This window comes from Melospiza georgiana, chromosome 3 (assembly GCF_028018845.1).
Source record: "Melospiza georgiana isolate bMelGeo1 chromosome 3, bMelGeo1.pri, whole genome shotgun sequence".
NCBI classification, from domain to species: Eukaryota; Metazoa; Chordata; class Aves; order Passeriformes; family Passerellidae; genus Melospiza; species Melospiza georgiana.
The window spans coordinates 50049592-50069171 of NC_080432.1; the positions used below are offsets into that span (position 1 = coordinate 50049592).

A 19580-nucleotide genomic window follows, 5' to 3' on the forward strand; every position below is an offset into this window, starting at 1 on the left:
CAGCACCTCTAAAGAAGCCATGTACCCTGTACGTGTATGTCCCACTCTCACAGTCTAAGCATGTGTCCTGAACAGTCCACAGGATTCCAGCACACTCTTGTGCTTGGCCTCGGGCTGCACTTCAACCGCCAAGCAAGCACAAACTGATTTGGGAAGTACAAACCACCTTCCCACTGCCCAGCATGCTGTGCAGCCATGTGCACACATGGCATGAATCCCAAGACTACCTGTTCCCTCGATGTGTTTGGCCTACTGTACAAGCTACTGCAGAAAAGCTGTGTGCACCCCTTGTGGTGGTTTGCTATGACATAGAGGGAGGAGTAAGGTGTACTCCCAGCACTTCCAATTCAGGCACAAACAGCATCTATGAGAACTGTGATGTATTCCACACTAAGTGCTTCCTACCTTGGTTCCTGTCTTTTAGAAGAAGAAACTGAGAACATAATGTTCCTAAATTAAAAAATAAAACCCAAGATTGATTGCTTGCCCAACCTTTGCTCTTATGCCAACTTCCAAGCACACTTATGTTTGAAATTTTTATTGTTATCACCCTATTGAGGTTTGCAGTGCTCAATTTCCTTAATAGGGTGCACTCTGTTGGTTTCAGTATGAGGGAGTTTATCCAGGTTGTCATTTTACCAAAGGGGAAGTGGATTAACAGGCAGTTGAACCTCTCCATGAATATATACTTGAAGCTAGAAAATATTTTTTGCAATTTAAAAGCCCTAAGATATTGGTGTCCTGTTTTTATTTTGGGAGGGTTATTAGGTTCTTGTGTGTGTGGTTTCTTTTGCTCTTTGTTTCGAGATTTTTTGGTTTGTTTATTTAAACATGAAAGAGGGTGCATAACCCTTACCAATCTTTTGGCACATTTCAAGACCAACACAGACAAAAGTTTGTTCTTTTGAAGCTGGATGTCCACTCTTTGCAACAACACTCTTCAGTAAAGATCAAGACATACAGAGGACATAGCATTAGAACTAACCATTATTATGTATGTATTTGTCAAATGGGATAACAGGATCAAACAGGACGAGTTTACTCATAGTAAAGTATGAGAACCATCTTGGAGATCTAAAAGCAACCCAAACTGCAATATGGGGAATGGATAACACACCCTTTGGAGAGCATCCCAATGCTATTACATATTGGAGCAGGTCAGTAGAGAAGCTAAGCTCACCCTGTTGACTCACAACTGGTTACAAGAATGGCAATAACTTCTCATCACCAGTTGCTGAAGGCAACTTGGTATATGCCATTACACCTGCCCTGCTTCATTAAAAGCGAGCTGCATTGATGAGAAGTTTGATGTCTGTGGCTTTAGCCTTCTGGGCTGTCAGCAGTTATGGGGAGAAGCTGTAGGGCAGGTGCCAAACTCACGGCAGAGAAGCAGCAGCCTGCACAGCTACCTGTGCTCAACTACCATACCACAGCTACTCCATGCAGCCAGCTCACGGCATGAGCCTGCTGAAGGGCCTGGGGCACAAGGCTTATGAGGAACAACTGAGGGAGCAAAGGATAATCAGGGGAGACTTTATCATTCCCTACAGCTACCTGAAAGGAGGTTGTAGTAAAGTGGGGGTCGGCCTCTTTTTCCAAGTAAAAAGTGATAGGACAAGTGGAAATGGATTCAAACTGCACCCAGAAAGGTTTAGATTGTATATTTGGGAAACATTCTTCATGGAAAGGCTTGTCAAGCACTGAAACAGGCTGCCCAGGATTTGAATCATCATCTTTGGAGATATTTATAAGATGTGTAGATGTGGCTCTTAGGGACATGGTTTAGAGGTGGCTTTGGCAGTGCTGAGCTGACAGCTGGACTCAATCATAAGGGTCTTTTCCAATCTTGATGATTCCATGATTCCATGGATACTTTAACTCAAGCTAGTCTGGTTTGATCCATGTGAACAGAGAAGCACCCCAACTCAAGCTGTACTACTCAACTGAGGATAAGTCATTAATCACAAGAGAACTTTAGCTTCCCATATGCATCATGATAGCAGACAGTGCACGAGGGGAAGTGAGAATATTACATTCTTTTATTAGAAAGGAGGTAGGAAAAAAAAAGGTGTAAGAAAATACCACTACTTGAAATACAAAAACCTCCAACTTGCCCAAAGAGCACAGCATCATAGACAAAGTAACTCTCCAATTTCATGGAGCCATTTATCTCTACCTTCGACATCAAATGGAAAACAACTGAACTTTGAGGATCTAAGGACAACTGCTGCTTTCATTTCATTTTTCAATTAAACCATGCCTGCTCTATTTCATTCTTTGGTTGACTTGGTGACTCAGGCCAGGCTGCATCAGGCTCTCAAGGCAACATGATTCTTGCCACCACCACAAAAGCACACACCTTTATATTCTCCAATGCTGAACCTCATTGTCTCCAACTGTAGGCTGTTTCCGTAACTTTCATCAGGACCGTACAGATCTCACTTATTAGTCACCACAGCAGTGGCCACCAAAAACACATCCATTTTGATTAATTGGTCTTTAGTTCTTTGAAATAGTTTTTCAAATTAACCATCATTTTCCCCTTTCCAAATATCACTCAGATAAGGATGACTCATCAAATGCTAGCTTGCTCTGTTGTAAAGCTACAATAAATAGCTTTAACCTAGACATACTTTGTTCTCAGCATGACTGGGCAAAAACCTGACAACACAATCTATTCCAGTGGCATCAACACTGAAGATGAGATCAACAACCCTGAGTACAAAGCCATCTGCCCCACCAAGGACAAGCATTCAAGATTACTCCCTCTTCCATACTGTCCATTCCCCAGATCGGACTAGATTGAGATAAACTGAAGGGTTCAGCCTGAAGACTGTAGAATAGCTGCTCTCTCTACACTAAGTAGCCAAAAGCAAGAATGGGCCAGAAGACAATGCATGAAAAATAATAATATATACTTATATACAGCTGTACAGTATCTTCTACATGCCATGGCTTCAAACATACACTGTGCTGCCAGGCAAAAGGTAAGAACCTGGCCAGATTCAATACCAGTCTCTGCACATGCAAATGAATAGCACTTGCAAACTCAATACTTCAGGGACATACACACAGCAACAAAGAAATTTTTCAGAAAGAACATCTCTCCATTACAGAAGTAATAAAACAGCATCCCAAATTTATTTGGGACTATACACTCTGATGCACTTGAAATTTCAGTCACAAGCATGTTTCAAAAATATGCTTTGAATCGTTACTCATCAGAGTCACTGGTGAAAGATAAATAATGCCTAGTGGCCCCCAAACTGAGGCATGTGACAAATTTCTACCTCACAGTTGATTTTGAATACTAACAACATTTAGTAGCAGAAAAAATTACTTGAAAGAAACCATTTTGCTGCATTTCTACAGCACAATTGTTAAATGCTGTACCAGAGGGTTGTTTTCCCCAGCACAAAAACATCCATAAGTCACTTAGCATTGACAGTGACATCACACTTGGATAATCTTTAGGGAGCAACAAAGACATGCATTTTTCAACAGTGTTCTTCTAAGAAAGTACTTTTGAGGTTCAGATAGGCCCAGGGAAATCTCTCTGGAAGCTGGACACATTTAACAGCACATTCCTAAATACTGAATGTGCGTACATTAGCATTTCTATAACAGTTTCTGTGAAGAATTCTCTCTGCTGTACATTAATGCAGTTATGTGGAAGTCAGAAGGAGCAATACAATAAAATTGCTGAAACTGCAGTTGCAGCTCTTTAAAGGCAAATATATAAGCAAACTGATTTTAACAAGAAAACTGCAAATGCTCTGGTAATTCACTGTTGTCAGGTAAGATTCCACTACACTCCTTCTAACAGAGAACAAACAAAAGGGTACAGCTGTCACTCATTGCACTGGAATTACCTGTTTCATCAAGTGCCAGTAAACAGTCACATCTCAGCAGTCAAAGGTCTGCTCCTCCCACAACACCCTGAGCTCATGCTCCCACCTCTCCCAGAAAAATCAATATCATTTCAATCCCTGCTTCTTTAAAATGATTACAGGCTACCTGCTGTACTCTGCATTATAACTACATGCACATACTAAATACTTACAGATGCAGCTGAATATCTGAAATCCTATTCAAAGAAAAAACAGTTTATAACTGGCCTAAGAAAAAAACACATGAAATCAAACATTTTTCCTTTTTTTTTTTCCCTGTTATTTCCCAGTCCTGAAGAGGATTTGCACAGGAAACATTTAAACCAAGATCATAAACAAAATTATGGGTGATAAAAAGATTGAAAACATTATTGGAAGTGACTGGTTCACACTGTAAGCCTGCAGATAATAGCTGAACTTGCTGAGATGCATTACTAGGTCAATATTTCTCATTTGGTTTAAGGAAACATGATGGATAGCCAAATGAGAGGCAATCTTACTTCAACATACTGAGTCAAGGAAGTATCCCACTATAAAAGAGCAAAACATTTCAGCACTAGAAGACATTTCAACAAGGCATACATCTCTTCATACAAGTGCAGGTGCTGTAGGAAGCAGACATGACCTTTATACAGGCTTTGAAATTCAGAAATTTTCTACCAATTCCCTCAAGGCAAAATATGAAAATACTTAAACAAAAAAAAAAAAAAAAAAAGAAAAAGAAAAAAAAAAAAAAAAAAGAAAAAAATCTTACGGCTTGAAATGCAGTAAGCCAGCCTGCAGTTGATCTTCCTGAACAGTTGCTTGTTGATTGGCCAAAGTATAAGTGTAAAGAGTTGAATGAAGTTAATGATGAGTCCTGACACTATAAATATGTAGCAGATCAGAAGGTGGCAAATGAATTGCGACTTCAGAAAGCCAACGATGTCCATGATTTGCTGAGAAAGCAAGAGGATACCTTCAGACACAAAATTCAGAAGACAACCTGCAAAACCAAACAGTATCAGCAGTTAGAGCGCATTTATCTCTATAGACAGACTTAAAACAAACTTCATGCTTACACTTAAAGTTAAGTCTATTGTAGGAAAAGCCTGATGCCAGTATTTGCAAAAGTTACAACACAGAATACTGTATTTGTGAACCAATTTACATTTGGCTTTGGAAATAAATTCTTAAATTTCAATCTTAACTCTGCAAAACCTGTGAACATATGACTCCACTCCATGGACTACAATACTCTTCTATAAGGTTTTCATTGATAAAATATGAGCAAATATTTTGGTTTGAACTACATGACAGTTTTGATATGAACTTGTATTTTTATTTGAATTGTTTGTACTTCATGAGACATACACTGGCACCTCTGTAATCTTCAAGAACAGCTCCAAAGTAAATGCAAGCTTTAGAGATGTGCTTTTCTCTACAGGCCATGGTACCCAAACAAGAGGCAGCAGCCCCTTAATTCTAGCTTTATTGTCTTCTTTCCCTCTCATACTCAAATTACAGTTGATTTTGGCAAGAGAATAAAAGCTTGGCTATGCACAATACATGCAATTTGTTCAATAATTCCTTGACACTGATTCTGTCAGTTATAACCCATAAACCCAGAAATGAAACATCAATAACAGTACTAACCCGTGACCCAGAAGTGTTTCCAGAAAGGAATCCATTCTCATGTTACTTATGATATGTTTGTATAATTTTGGAAAGGTCCAGTCCAACCTTAGCAATTGAGCATTCAGAGGAAATGTCCTCTGCAAAGTATTCTGACCTATCAAATATTGCACTGACCTCCCCCCACCATCACTAGAATGAACACACATCTCTCAGTAAACACAACCCCCAGTAGTCTGAATACAGTTAGACAGGAGGTGCTTCTGCCATCCCGTTCCACTCCTCCACTGCTTCCCCCTCTGAGGCATGGAAGAGTTTTCCCAGGGAGGAAGCCCTGAGACAGTATTTCTGAATGTGCCAGTCACATGCAATAACAAAACAGCAAATGTCAGCAGCCTAGGGAATTAACTGATGAAAAAAATCTTTATGTCTATCCTTTTAGTTTACATGAGACCCCATTATGTGAGGCACTGAGCCTAGATCAGTGACCTGAAACATTTTTGTTACTGCCCTTTGCTGACTCTGCTCGCCACATCAAAGAGCACACACAAGAATTGTTGCAGAGCCTTCGGAAGTTATTTAGCCAGACTTTCAACCACAAGGAAGATGAGGAAAAATTTAAGAAAGACAATCTGTATTGTTGCATAATTTATATACAGAGTTTATGGCAGTCCCAAGCCTATTATTAGCAGACAAAATGTGCCCTTCTGTTCCCTTTGTCTTGCTGTACTATTCAGTACCACAGCTGACACCAGCTGTAGCTCAGAATGGTAGAACAGGCCTCTATTCATTGTAGTAACCACTGTCATGATGCTCGCAAAAAGCTTCTCCAGCTTTAAAAAACTCTCCTATTAAAGCTATGATTCTTAGGGTGGCAGACAATTTACTAGCTTGGGCTTTGACCAAAGGCTTTGTTTTTGAAAGCTAAGCAGAATGAGAAATGTTGTCTAGTAGAAACCACTGCTGTGTTTCTTCTCCAATCCGTCCAATGAACACTCAGAAGACAAAGCCTAACAATTAAAAAGAAAAAGGCAGCAACTTTCTTTAAAACAGTCAGAACAGAAGCAACCAGCTACCTGCAAGTGGATGGTTTCAAAGACTCTACAGTGTCCAAAACCCTGATGACTGGGTTTATCCTACTGTCCTTGGCTAAAAATGATCAGAAAGTTTTTTTGTGCTAGTCTGGCTGTTTAATTCCATCCCACAGAATCATACTAAGGTAATTCCCACAGATCAGTAAGCCATGGGATAAAGCACAAAAACAGCAGCCACAAATAAAGACCAGAGCACTGCTTACTTAGTGAAGACCTGAAAACTCACTATTTGATATAATCAACATAAATCTACCTTAGAAAGCAGATGACAGATAGACTTAGTAACAAAAATAGTCTTTTTGTCCACCAATTAATCCAGTAATTTTTTGTTACCTTTTTGTTATAACAGATGCCAACTTTATTAAAATGTTACATTTACGTGAATCATTTACTTCCTGCTGTGTCTTTAAAACTTCACAGAAATAAAATAAACAAATATGAGATAATCTTGATAAACATAATTATTGCCTTACAATTTTATTAAGCCACAATGGCATGTCTGAAAGTAATTAATTCCTCACTTTCCTACTTTAGCCATCAAACTTCAATTTGGTGAAGCTTCAGAGAGCTGTTTTAAGGCAAACTAAATCTACTTAAGCAGTACCATCCAAAGGCATCTAACCTAACTTGCTTGCAAAAGGAACAAGAAATGAGAGACAGTGATTATTTTTTTTCCAAAAAGTGGGAACTACACAGAGAAATTTTCTCTTTTGACTACCTATAAAATATGCAACCTAAACATTGTATATGGAATGGTAGCTAAGTTTCTGTTTCTCAGACATAAACTCATAAGATTTTTTTTTTCTGTTTTCATTACCCAAACTCCAAGAATGCAATTTATTCTTGGTACAAGTAACAAAAAAATCAGTTCTGATCTTATGAATGAAGTCTAGAAACATGCATTTAAGAGTCCACAGGAATACCTTACACTTTGTCTAATAGTCCTCCTGGGTAACATCAACATAACACCAGTTTTTAAGTGATAAAAGAGTCAGGTCTTTAATTCTTAATCCATGATGCTGGTTTAATAAATTAGTGATTTCCTTATAGACAATGACTGAAAATTACAGCAATCTTTTAAAAACAAAAGGGCCAATCAATGCATTTTCTCAGAAGCTATTAAGATCAGAATGCTGCCAAGAAGCTCTCTTCTATCAAACACCCCTTTAAGTTAATTAGGAGAAAATGGCTAGCTAGAGCATCTAACCCAGACAGAGACATTCTTTATAACACTTTTCCTTTGGACACAGAACAGAAGACTCAAACCTCAAATGTCTGTTTAGGGACCAAGTCAGCAAGCATCTATTCATGTGACTAAGAGGTCACATGTTCAGGTTTAAAAGCAAATTACATGACTATTCATTCTAACTCTTTTCCCTCCAATTCCCAATCTTCAGCAAGGTCCACTGTGTTTTCTACTTCAACTACTCTCAGCATTTCCTTCTGCTTAGACTAACTGACCAGGAGGTCATAGAAGTGATATGCCTAGTGAAGAATCTACGCCAGCAGAGGCTGCTGCCAATGAACAGCTCTATTTCATACTTCCAAGGCAGTGTTTTGAGACTACAACTAGAGATTTCACAAAAAACTCACAACTGTTTGCACTTTTAGAGAAAGCACACAAATGAAGCAAAGAAGTGCCACCCCCTGTTTCCAAAGTTCATGTAGTATATAGAGTTAATGGAGTGTGGAAAGCAACATGGCATGTATCTGACAGCATCTAGATTGAGTTGGTATCACCCACTTAGAAAGAAAGGCAAGTCAGCATTATATCTCTTTCTTCAGTACATATTTCAAGCTTTCATGAAAGTTTTCACTTTTATCTAGTCTTTGATTCAGTGTTCAAATGCTTTGTTGGAAGTTAAAAACAACCAACCGGATGACGACGCTTATTCTTGCATTTTGTCATCTAAACCAGACTCTTGGATGGAAGAGTTACAAAGACTACTATGAAAATATGCTCAGGTCAGATTAAGCAGTTTCAGTTTAGTGCCTTTTAAGTCAGTATCAGTTGCCACCAAAATCCCTGTATTTGGCACTGGCGAGGCCACAATTGAGTACTGCATCCGCTTCTGAGCCCTCACTACAAGGACACTGAGGTGCTGGAGCATATCCAGAGAAGGGCAACAGAGCTGGTGAAGGGTCAGGAGCCCAAGTCCTGTGAGGAGCGGCTGAGGGAGCTGGAGGTTTTTAGCCTGGAGAAAAGGAGACTCAGGAGTGACCTCATTGCTCTCTACAATTCCCTAAAGGAGGGTGCAGCCGGGTGGGGCCAGCCTCTTCTCCCAGGCAACCAGAGCCAGGACAGGAGGACACAGCCTTCAGCTGTGCGAGGGGAGGTTCAGGCTGGACACCAAGAGGAATTTCTTCAAGGAAGGGGTGATTAGACATTAGAATGGGCTGCCCAGAGAGGTGGTGGAGTCACTCACCTTGGAGGTGTTTAAAGGAAAGACTGGATCTGTCTCTCAGTGCCACGGTCTGGTTGACATGGTGGTGCTCTGTCCCACACTGGACTCGATCTCTGAGGTCTTTTCCAACCTCACTGATTCTGTGAAAAGAGCACAGATTGCAGCACTGCATATACATCAGAGTATATTTTAACAGTGCTGCTGTACATGAAATACATAAGCAAAGCAAGTCACAGGAAGCCCCTGTGCTCTTCTCTTTTGGTCAGGGAGCACCAAGCTAGCAAAAGTGAGGTTGCATCCAGGTGTGTATTCATCTGCAAGGAGACTGTGTCTGTACATGCCACACCAAAAAACCCAAATCTGGAGGAAGAATTATCTATTTGCCTCATGCTTAATTAGGGTTTGAATCACTTTCCACCCCCCCCCAGAGCATTTTTTTCCACTGCCCTTCTTTGTTATCAGCTGATAATAAATAATTTTAAACTTCCCCAAGTAAAGTCTGTTTTGACCATGATGGTAACTAGTGAATGACCCCCTGTCCTTACCTCAACACACAAACTTTTTGGTCCTATTTTCTTCCCTTGTCCTGCTGAGGAAGGAGAGCAAGGGAACAGTTTGATGCAAACCAAGTCAGCCAAGGTCAACTCACCACAATTTCTCCAAATTTCCCAAACTGGGGAATAATTTGAGCATATCTTAAGATGCTTCCCTAAAGTTAAGAGAATTTAGGAATGTTTTTAGATTTTTAGAAGGAGTCCAGCATTACTGAGTTACACATTGTTACAATGGAGAGATCAGTCAGTCTGGCTGCTTCAAAAGCTGAAGAATGGATACCATCTACCAGCAAGATTTAGAATTTCAAATTTATATACCTGCTATAAAACTGACTTACTGTTTATCTTCTACTGAGCAGAGAGATGATTTGCATAACAGAGTGTCAACTGAAGAAATAGAAGTATTAATCTGGGAGTTTTCAAATGGTTATTGCAGCATTGTAGCGCAATGGTTTCCCCTTTTCCTTTTTAAATTTTCTTCCTGCTGTGATCTAATGTAGGGAAAACAGCTACACAAACTCTGCATGCCTACCAGGACACAAGTCCTCTGTGTACACATACCTTACTTGCAAAAGGCATAGCAGAGCTCCTGTTGGACTCAATGTTTATACAGCAAGGTGAGGAGGATGACAGCAGCTCCAGAGAGGCATGCATAGTGTGGGAAGAAACAGGAAAGGTGGGGAGCAACTGCCCAAGTTCTGGTGAGAAGCAGTTCAGTCTTGCTCTTTTTTCCAGAAGCATGAAATATTCAGGGAGAAGGGAGATGAACTTAAACACGTATCAATACAAAACTCCTTGGAGATGCAACATTTAGAGACTGCAGCGCTTGATGCTGAGAGGAGGTATTTATTTGGAAAGAATAAATCCCTTGAAGTTAAGCACTTCTGTTCCAAGCTTCTAAAGAGATCCTCAAAAAATATGTGAGGGTGAAGTATATCAGTTATCTCGGGTGCAGAACATGAAATTCACAAAAATAGCACTGGAAGGCAAGTTGCTTCTTTCCAAAATGCCAAGTGCTGCTGTTCAACTGTTTCCCACACAGATTTCTGTACTTTAATACACTCATATATATATATACACATATAAATATATATGAAGCACAATTATCTTCAATTTGCTTGGAAAAAATAAAGAGTTGCATTAAGATACTCAAGATGTAGATGAGTTTATCAGAGTTCAGTCCGAGAGTTCAGTCCTGGGGACCAGTGAGTCCAGTCCCTCTGTTTCCTTTCTTGCTTCATTACTTTAACTGGCTCCATTAATCTAACAAGTCACTTGCACAGATTACAAGGGCAGCGCCACACAAAAGTAAAACTTAGGGACTAAGCAAGACAGCAGGACTAAATAGTAAAAAAATGAGAAGAAAGTGTACTAAGAATCTAAGCAGGATGTGGGCTAGGCTGTCACACTAACAAATCAACCTGGATATTTCCTCAAAAATGACTGAGGTGAATAACCACAAAGGGTGTATGACATGCAACTACATCACATGCTCACAGACAATTTAATATTTGTTTTCATGGACAACATTAAGTGGTTAATCAAAGGTAACCAGACCCACATGTTGCTGTCATCTGGCACTCTATAAAAAACAACCCCACTACAAACATGCTTGCACAAAGTCGCTACAATGACTTATGGCATTCTGCAAAAGTGCAAGTGGTTTGTTAAATTACTGATTCTGAATGTTTGCAACAAACAAAGCCTTAGCAAATATAAACACACAAATGTATGTCTGTAAGCAGAGATGCTTTTGCATTTATGATACATGAAATTTTGAAATTTTGTACAGAACAGTCACGGACAAATTGGGGCAACTATTCATTTGAAGTACAGAGATCAGAGTCAGTCTAGTTAGGGCACTGATCCTCAATGCACAGCCTAAGAAAAATCTCTCAAGGGTGAGATCCACACCATCAGTCCTTACACAGGAAATGAACACATTAAAAACTACAGAGGCAGCAGGGGCAGTACAGCAGGATGCTGCCACCTGCATTGTAATACTTACCCAGCATCGAGGGCACACTGATCACCTCTACACTGGGCATTGCAGGAACAGATACAACACAAGAGTAGCTACTGAGTTCTTCAGTGGTTGTTATAAAAACATTTCTTTTAAAAGAGCCCAAATAAATGGGGGTATGGAATAAGGCCGACAAAGGATTATTCAAAAGCTGGTACAAAAACAGGGCTGCTTTTTAAAATTGTGCTGGGAGTCCAAACATTCCCTTGATAAGAGATAAGCTTTAGAAAGAAGGCCACTCCTATGAAGGCTCATAGCTTATGCCACTGATTGCCCTCACCTTGTTTTAAGAACTATAAATTATATTCACAGGAACACAAAGAGCCAGCACAAGGTACAGGAACTGCTTATACAGTCTCAACAGACAAAATACTTCCCTTGCATCCAAACCACGTTTACATGTGAGGCAACACAGAAACATGGATCACATTTACTTCAAAGCTTCAAATATTTTATCCTCCTGTTCTTACCCACAATGAGTTGCAAAGTTAGATTATAAAAGTATCGCCTCCCAACTCCAGTCCTGCAACAGACAAACACACCTCTAACACATAAGTCACCTTCTAACTCTAGTTCTGCAACAAACACATCTCTAACACACAAGCAGTTGTATCCAGGCAGAAGAGCTTCCTATCTTCTCAGCAGACTCAGTAACACGAGCAAGTCCATTTCTCTATGCAAAATCAAATCCTTCATGTATGTAGGATTAGAAAGCAGTTATGGATTTTGTCCATTTTTTGCCTGTACTTATCCATCTCAGTTGACAGAAAAAGCTACAGCAATTGAGAAGACACTAGTGAAATAAACCTGGAAAGATCCCTGTTGCTGCTCCCCTCTTACGTCCCATGGTAGAGAGCTTGTGAAAGTATATATAACAGTAAATCCACAGAACAGCCAACAGCAGAACCACAACCTGCCACTTCCCCAGACTCCAGCTTTCAACAAAAAATGGTACTTTTCATACTCCTTTGCCTTCTTGCCCACCCTCACATCTGCCTTGCAACACCTTTTTAAAGGTCACACACAGGGAGCAGAGATGGAATGGACACATCCCACAAGGACCTTCAGCAGAAGCAGATGCTGCCATAGGTATAACTGCTCCTGTACAACCCAGGATGTATGTGTTGATCTAATGCGCTCTGCTTTCCCTTCCTTTCTCCATTCCTCAAGAAATCCAAGTCAAGTATTCAGCAGCTTGGATGGTTCTGTACCATAAACTACAGGTTTACAACTTTAGCACCAAGTGGGCACTATTACGTGTGTGTGCACACAAATACAAGTCTTCCCTATTATTCTGACCCTTAGAAGGAATTAAAGGCATTGATAGATGCTACAAAGACATCAACTGGAAGATAAAAATCATCAGCATTGGGAAAAGGGTAACTTTCTTTCCTCACTTCCATATAAAGATTTCTTTATATTTTCTGATATTGTGATTTACATTTTAGTAATTTTGGGTAATGTCTTTAAGCCTTTTTCTAGGAGTCTAATTCCTAACTTGTGTGGCTTTGTTGTTTTATTAAAAAAAAAACAAAACAGAAAGTGCAACTACAGTATAACATAGAATTTGTGGCAGCAAAAATCTTAAAAATTGTGGCAGAGATTGGGCGTAAGTCCCTGAGCTGAGAAATACACCATGGTGACAGCACTGCTGGTTTCAAGTGCGACTTCCACCACTGAGCTGTGGGCCATAACAAATTTTCTACTGTCCCCAAAACCCCAGTGTGACAACTTCAAACGTGGTGCCTCTCTCTGAGCAGTTGTATGGCCCCTGCTGGAGACAGCCATGCTCTCCTGCCTGCCAGGCCTGAGCCCTGCTGCCACAGATCCAACAGGTACATGGCACAGACCCATTCCTTGCGCTTCCAAGTCACACAGTATGAGCCAACAGCACTGACCTTCTCCAGGAGGGAATCCAAAAGCTTCCAGTACAAATCACAGGACATTGTTAACTGTGCAGGAAACATGAAGTGCCATTATCTGATTACAGCTCCAAGTGAGCTGTTAGGTTTTTGTACCTTCTGTGACAGGAGACAGTCTCCTTCAGCTAAGCCATTAGCATATTTTTAATTAATATGAAACAACATTAGTATGCTCTTTGAATACTAAGGAAACATTACACAGAAAAAGAGTCACAAGGCCTTTTTTTAACCTTTAAGTATTGATTTAATTTGTCTGTCTTCTATCCTATGATGCTCAAGAGTATAAAGTAGCTGAATCTCTCCTTTATGAAAATCACATCCCAAAACTGGAAATGACAGTGCAACCAAAAGATGTAGCCACACCAAGACAGAGATACACAGGATATTAAGGATAGTCCTTATTCATTAAATGCTGTTTAATGATTCTTTTTGTAAAAAATAGTTTAACTGAAGAATGAAGCTTCCAGATTTATTATTCAAATAAAACCAACTCCTGCCCCGAAGACCTAACATCCAATACTTAAAACATCTTATAGCTGAGATGTGGGTGGCATGGTTCCAAAAAATAAGGTGCCAGCTTCAGTGAAAGGCTCAGATGTACCTACACAGGAAACAACCAGACATCCAGATGCCAGGTAAAAACCCAAACAAACATGGTGACAGCTTTACCCACATATCAGCAGCCACATTCTACATCAGTTTTCGCTCATCTCTGCCTCAGGAGTGTTCAGAACTATTTTGCCACAGCATGAACTAGGAATACTTTCAACCTCCTCATTCTGCCTGACCATCAGTCCCCTAACAGCCTGATTTAATTTGAGAACTTCAGAGAATAAAAGCCTTTATCACGGGCACCAGTAATAAAGGGAGGTTTCAGTTTGGATCCGATTCAAAATCTGTTGAAGCCAGAAGAAATCTCTCAACAAGCTTAAATTGCCTTTGTTGTTTAGCAAACATTATGACTCCAAAACAGCTAAATGTGATGTAACTAATTAATGATCCTGGATTCTCAGCACCTACAGCCAGGGTTAGTCAAAAACACCTTAAGCATCCAGCAAGATCATTCAGAGACAATGTTTGATCTGACTGCAATTACTTTACTGGATGGCAAGTGTGCAGATGTTAGCAGCTTCTAAACATGCAGCTAGAAATCCAGGAACATTTTTATAAATTTTGCACTCAACTAAGCATTATATACATCAACACCTACCTGGATTTTCTACAACATCACTGAATAACTGCATGTACCCAGGTCCTTTTAAAAGCCTGGCTTTGAGCATTTCTCCTGCTTACTTTAAGTATTTTGAGATACTTTTACAAGGCTTGAATATAAAATGAAGCTTTTTTCTGTCTTTTTGGGTGAAATGCAGTATTTATGCACACACCCAGAGGCACAAGCATGTAAAAAACATGCAGTGAGACAGAATCACAGAATTAACTCCTGACGAATCACCTGTGACTCGAAGGGGGGAACCTCATAAATTATTCAAGAGCAATTGTAGTCTGCTTGCAGGCAGAATGCTTCCAGACCTTCTGGAAGTGCAAAGCAGTATCTGCAGTAACACTATTTTCCAAAATGCTCAAAAACATGGTAAGAAGCAGCAAACTACAATGTGTGAAGACACAGATAACATGGAGACAGTGAGAGAAGCAGGACACAGTTTAACTTTCACAAAGTAGCTGTCACTTGAAATCATCCGCCATTTCCACATATTGACTCCCCACAAATATATTTCTTTCCCCGTCTTTAACAGTAGATGTTGAGTCTTATCCTTTTTCCAACAGAGGAAAAAACCTGCATTATCTGCCAACTGAACCAGCATGGACAAACCTTTACATCCACCTGGATCCTGCTGAGAAGCCATGACTGAAATTTAAGTTTGTTGGTACAATTAAAAGGAAACCTAGCGCACATCAGAGGTTTTTCAGATATTAACAGTCCTGCATGCAACTGAAATCAGCGTGCTTGTCTTTGCCTGCAACTCCTCACCTTCTGGGAAGTAAACCCTCTCTCAGTGACCTCTATCTCTGACTCCTTTCCAGCCTAGGACTGGTTAATTACCTTTCCCTGTTCCTGTTATTTATGCTACAGTAGAAACCTCAAGCTGGGTCAGCCCTTTTGCAAGAAGCAGAAAATGATTTCAGTGTAAAGCTCTTTGTGGCAGAACATAGCACGACAGACAGAAGATCAGAAAGTCAAAACAGAAGTAAAAAGGCTTTAAGTTCAAGGTCAAGAACAGACCATTAGCAGGACCATAACCCAGCATCTCCTGGTGGGCCCACTACAGTTGCCACACTGCTCTGCTCAGTTCCTAACACATAGCTTATGTGCCTTTTCAGCAAATCCACTCCAGCTATCATACTTTTCTCACGTTATCAAAGAGGGGTCTTTGCAGCATCTTCATCCTTGCCACAACACACAGTTACTCTCATTCATTTTAATTTCATCCTTCTCTGACCTTCCCTTGGACCCTATCTCCTTTCTAGTTCGAGGCACTGGAGGAAGACAGGGGGAAAGCATGAAAACGAAGTGAGTCAGCATTTCTGAGCAGCACACGAGCATTAGTCAGAGCTGATCAGGGTACTCACCACAGTCAGATGTTAATTAGCCCAAGACCACCAAACAACAGACTGGTGAGCAAACTTTCCCAAACAGCTCAAAATGAATCACAGGGCAAGGCCACTCCACAGATAAAGCACTTCAGGGAAAAAACACACTCTCAGCTGCCACAACCAGTGCTGAAAGGCATCGAAGCACACAGGGTACTGTTCTGTCACATTTCTACTCCCCTTACTGAATGCCCACTGCATTCAGTACAGCTGAATCAAACACACCAGATGAGACAGTTGCCTTGACTGGTATAATGCTCTCCCTAATAAGCAAGGCCCACAGCTGCAAAAGCTTTTCCTGAGTAAAGTACATTTACAGTGCCTCACTATGCACTGTTGCCCTCCTGCTCCCTTATCAGGACACACTGACAGCAGTACTAGTGACGATATTAGTTAGGGAAATGGTGTTCCATATCATTGCAGGGGCAATTTGAATTCTTAAAATTTAAGACTAAATTACTAATACAGAGTCTAAGGGCCACAAGTGCTCATTTGCAACACAAGAATAGTACCTTGCTACTCTCAGCACAGCTGTGACAGTGTCTTCCTGCAAAAAGAGATTTTAAGGGGTATTGTTCCCAGTCTTCACCTTCCAGCAGTAAAATCAAGGGTACACAACAGAAAAAACAATCCACCCCTTTCAGCAGGGCAGAGTACAGCTGTAGGATTCTCATCCATCATCTGCAAAAGACCCTTTCTCCTACAGAGCTCCTGTCTGTTATGGTACAGTAAGTCCATTAGACTGGGAGTGATGTACAACCACGACTCCAGGAGAGCACACCTCACTCGAGAGAGATGAACACCGCTTCAGCACCTCTGCATTTGTGCTGGACAGAGCAAGACTTACTGTAAAAACAACCTCCCACCAAAATGACACCTACTGAGCTTCAAGAAACACAGTTAATTACTGTACTCTGGGCACAGCATTCTCTGTTCTGTGACTCTGAGCAACTGCTAACCTCTCTGTACAATTTCTCCACTCCTAAAATACGTTACTTCCACCTTGTTGTGTGGCACTTACTGAAATCTGTTACAGTGCTTGCCAGCAACACAGCTAAACTTTACTTAAGAGCAACTTTTATCCATAAGCAGCTTGCAATATGTTCTTTCTTCTCTGCAGGCTTCCCAATATATTCTTCCACATGAAACCTGGCCCTGTCATCCATAAAACACAGTTAAAGTTTCATTTTTCAATACAGCTTATTCAGGCATTGTTAATGCAAAACATTAACAGGGAAGAGGAAGGTTACACATAATATTTACACAAATTTCTAAAGTGAGTAAATATGTGTTTCAATCCATTGTGTTTGGAAAACCACAGTATTGTACCAGATACAAGCAGCTAGAGAAAGAAAATGACAGCAAACATTTAGAGCACATCAACTATTCTACTGATCCATGCAGTCTTTACACCAAAGTAGTCCTGGTGTATATAAACAGACTTCTGTACATCTACACCAATCTTATCCTTCACATGAGGAGTTAGAGAAAACAAAAGGCCGCAAATTTCAGCTGAAGTTGTTTCTCAACAGTTTCTCTACTCCAGCAGTTTTTAATTCTTTTGCTACTCACTCTAGTGTGAAGCCATTATCAGTACAAGCTGAGGCCACAATCGCCTGGTACAACAACTTCCTGGGCCAGAGGCATCATTGTTTTCAAATACATGCTTAGGTTTTTTTGTTTGAGAGTTTCTGGCATCCTTCTACCTCATTGTAAAGCATTTCCAGTTTTCATGTAGCAGCAAGGCTGCTCTCTCCCACACTAGCACCTGCATAAGGTACATCATTCTTAGATGTCTGCACAGGGACTTAAACCACTACTTTTAGAGATGCGTAACAAAGATACGGACCAGAAGTCTTGGTGTGACATTGTTGAAACAGACTCTTTCGTGGGTTGTCTTTTCAGTCATTCGAGTGAGTGCTAACTTGTTGAAATAAATGCTAAAAAGCATTACTTGTTATTTAAATAACGTTCACCACACGGTATAAGCCGACACACCTTAACTCACTTCGCGGCCATTATTTAATTCCGCTTAAACATCTTTAGGAACAGACGGCGATAGGTGAAAGGCAGAGCTCCTCCAACACGTGAGCACGCCACCGGGGAGGCACACTGCCCGTCTCCCCGCCTCAGCTCACGGACTCCCGCCTCGACCGACCCGGGCCCGCCCGCTCGCTGTGGAGCGGCGCCTTCGGGGCGATGGCACCGGCCCGTTCCCGGGGCAACCGCACCGCCCGCCCCGTGCCCGGCCACCACCAGCCGCGCCGGGCGGCCAGCCCCGAAGGGAAAGTGGAAGGGGCGGCACGCCCGCCCGGCGCGGCAGAGGGGGCTCGGCGGGGCTGGGCCGCCGTAGCTCCGCCGTTTCCACGGAAACCCGGGCGCGGGCAGAGCTCGCCACACAAAGGGGGCCCGCAGGCGGCAGGAAAATTGTCGGCGGCCGCGGGAGAAACGGCGCCGGTCCGGGCGGCGGGGAAGACCCAGCCCGGCGGCAACTAAATCAGGGAACTTGTACGCGCAGCCCACCGCCTGCCTCTCCCGCCCGCCCCACCGGCGGCTGCTGGGGGCCGGCAGCGCCAGGGAGGGGCTGGCTCGAGGCTGGTTTGTCCGCCCGGGGCAGCGAAGCCGGGCGGAGAAGAGAGGGTGGCCCCGCACCTGCGGAGCGCGGAGGGCGCCAGGGGGAGAGTACGTACCTGGCGCCGGCGGGCCTGGGCACGCGTGCCGCGCTGGGGCGCCGGGAGCGGGCGGCGGCCGAGCCGCACCGGCTGCCACTACTTTGCACGCGGCGGGAGCGGGCGGGCGGCTCGGGCGGGGCCGCCAGGCTCCACCCGCCGGGCGGCTCCACTCCGGGAACGGGGCCCCCCTCGCCTTCCCTTCCCGCCGTCATCATGTCACTTCCTCCGGGGGCGGTGGGAAGGGGCGACCCCTCCCCGCAGCGGCCTCGCCCAACCTTCGGGGCGCTGCCGGAGCGGATCCGGAGAGCTCCCGGTGCCGCGGCGCGGCTGAGGAAGGGCCGCGGACTCCGAGGAGGGAGGGGGAGCCGGGCAAGCGGCGGCCGGGGGAGGGGGCGCGGCGTAGCGCCGGTCCCCTCAGCGTCGCCGGCGCTGCTCGGAGCTGAGTGCTCGTCATCCCTTCCCGGAGTAAACGCGGGGTGATGCGCACCTGTGACTGTCTGACCCTTCAAGTAGAAACCCAGCAACAAAAAGGAGCTCCACGGCCTGGATGCTGTGGAAAAAGATAAATGCCGTGGCAGCCATCCAAGCACCGAGTACTCTGACACACAATATTCAGTCCAGCAAACATTTGCTGCCAGGCTCTGATTGTGAGGTGAAAGGCAGCTTCTATGATTAGAGAACAGCAGGAACTGACTCTATTATAAACACCCAAAGCATTAGAAGGTGATGGTGACTGGGATGACACATCGCTGGGACAGCACTGTCAGCTGCTGAGTGTCTGGTTATAGCGGGGCTG

The 19580-nt window shown here is 42.5% G+C and overlaps 1 protein-coding gene across 1 annotated transcript in view; it reads right to left on the reverse strand.

Moving 5' to 3' along the window:
* AGPAT4 (1-acylglycerol-3-phosphate O-acyltransferase 4) overlaps positions 1–18860 on the reverse strand; it is a 68826-nt gene extending 49966 nt beyond the window's left edge. Inside the window, exons 1-3 of the mRNA XM_058021023.1 lie at positions 18803–18860; positions 9025–9143; positions 4645–4875 (exon numbers count right to left, since the gene is read on the reverse strand). Coding sequence (XP_057877006.1) covers positions 4645–4822 — 178 coding nt within the window. The 5' untranslated portion in view covers positions 4823–4875; positions 9025–9143; positions 18803–18860. The remainder of the gene's footprint in view (positions 1–4644; positions 4876–9024; positions 9144–18802) is intronic.
* Between the last annotated feature and the right edge of the window lie 720 nt (positions 18861–19580).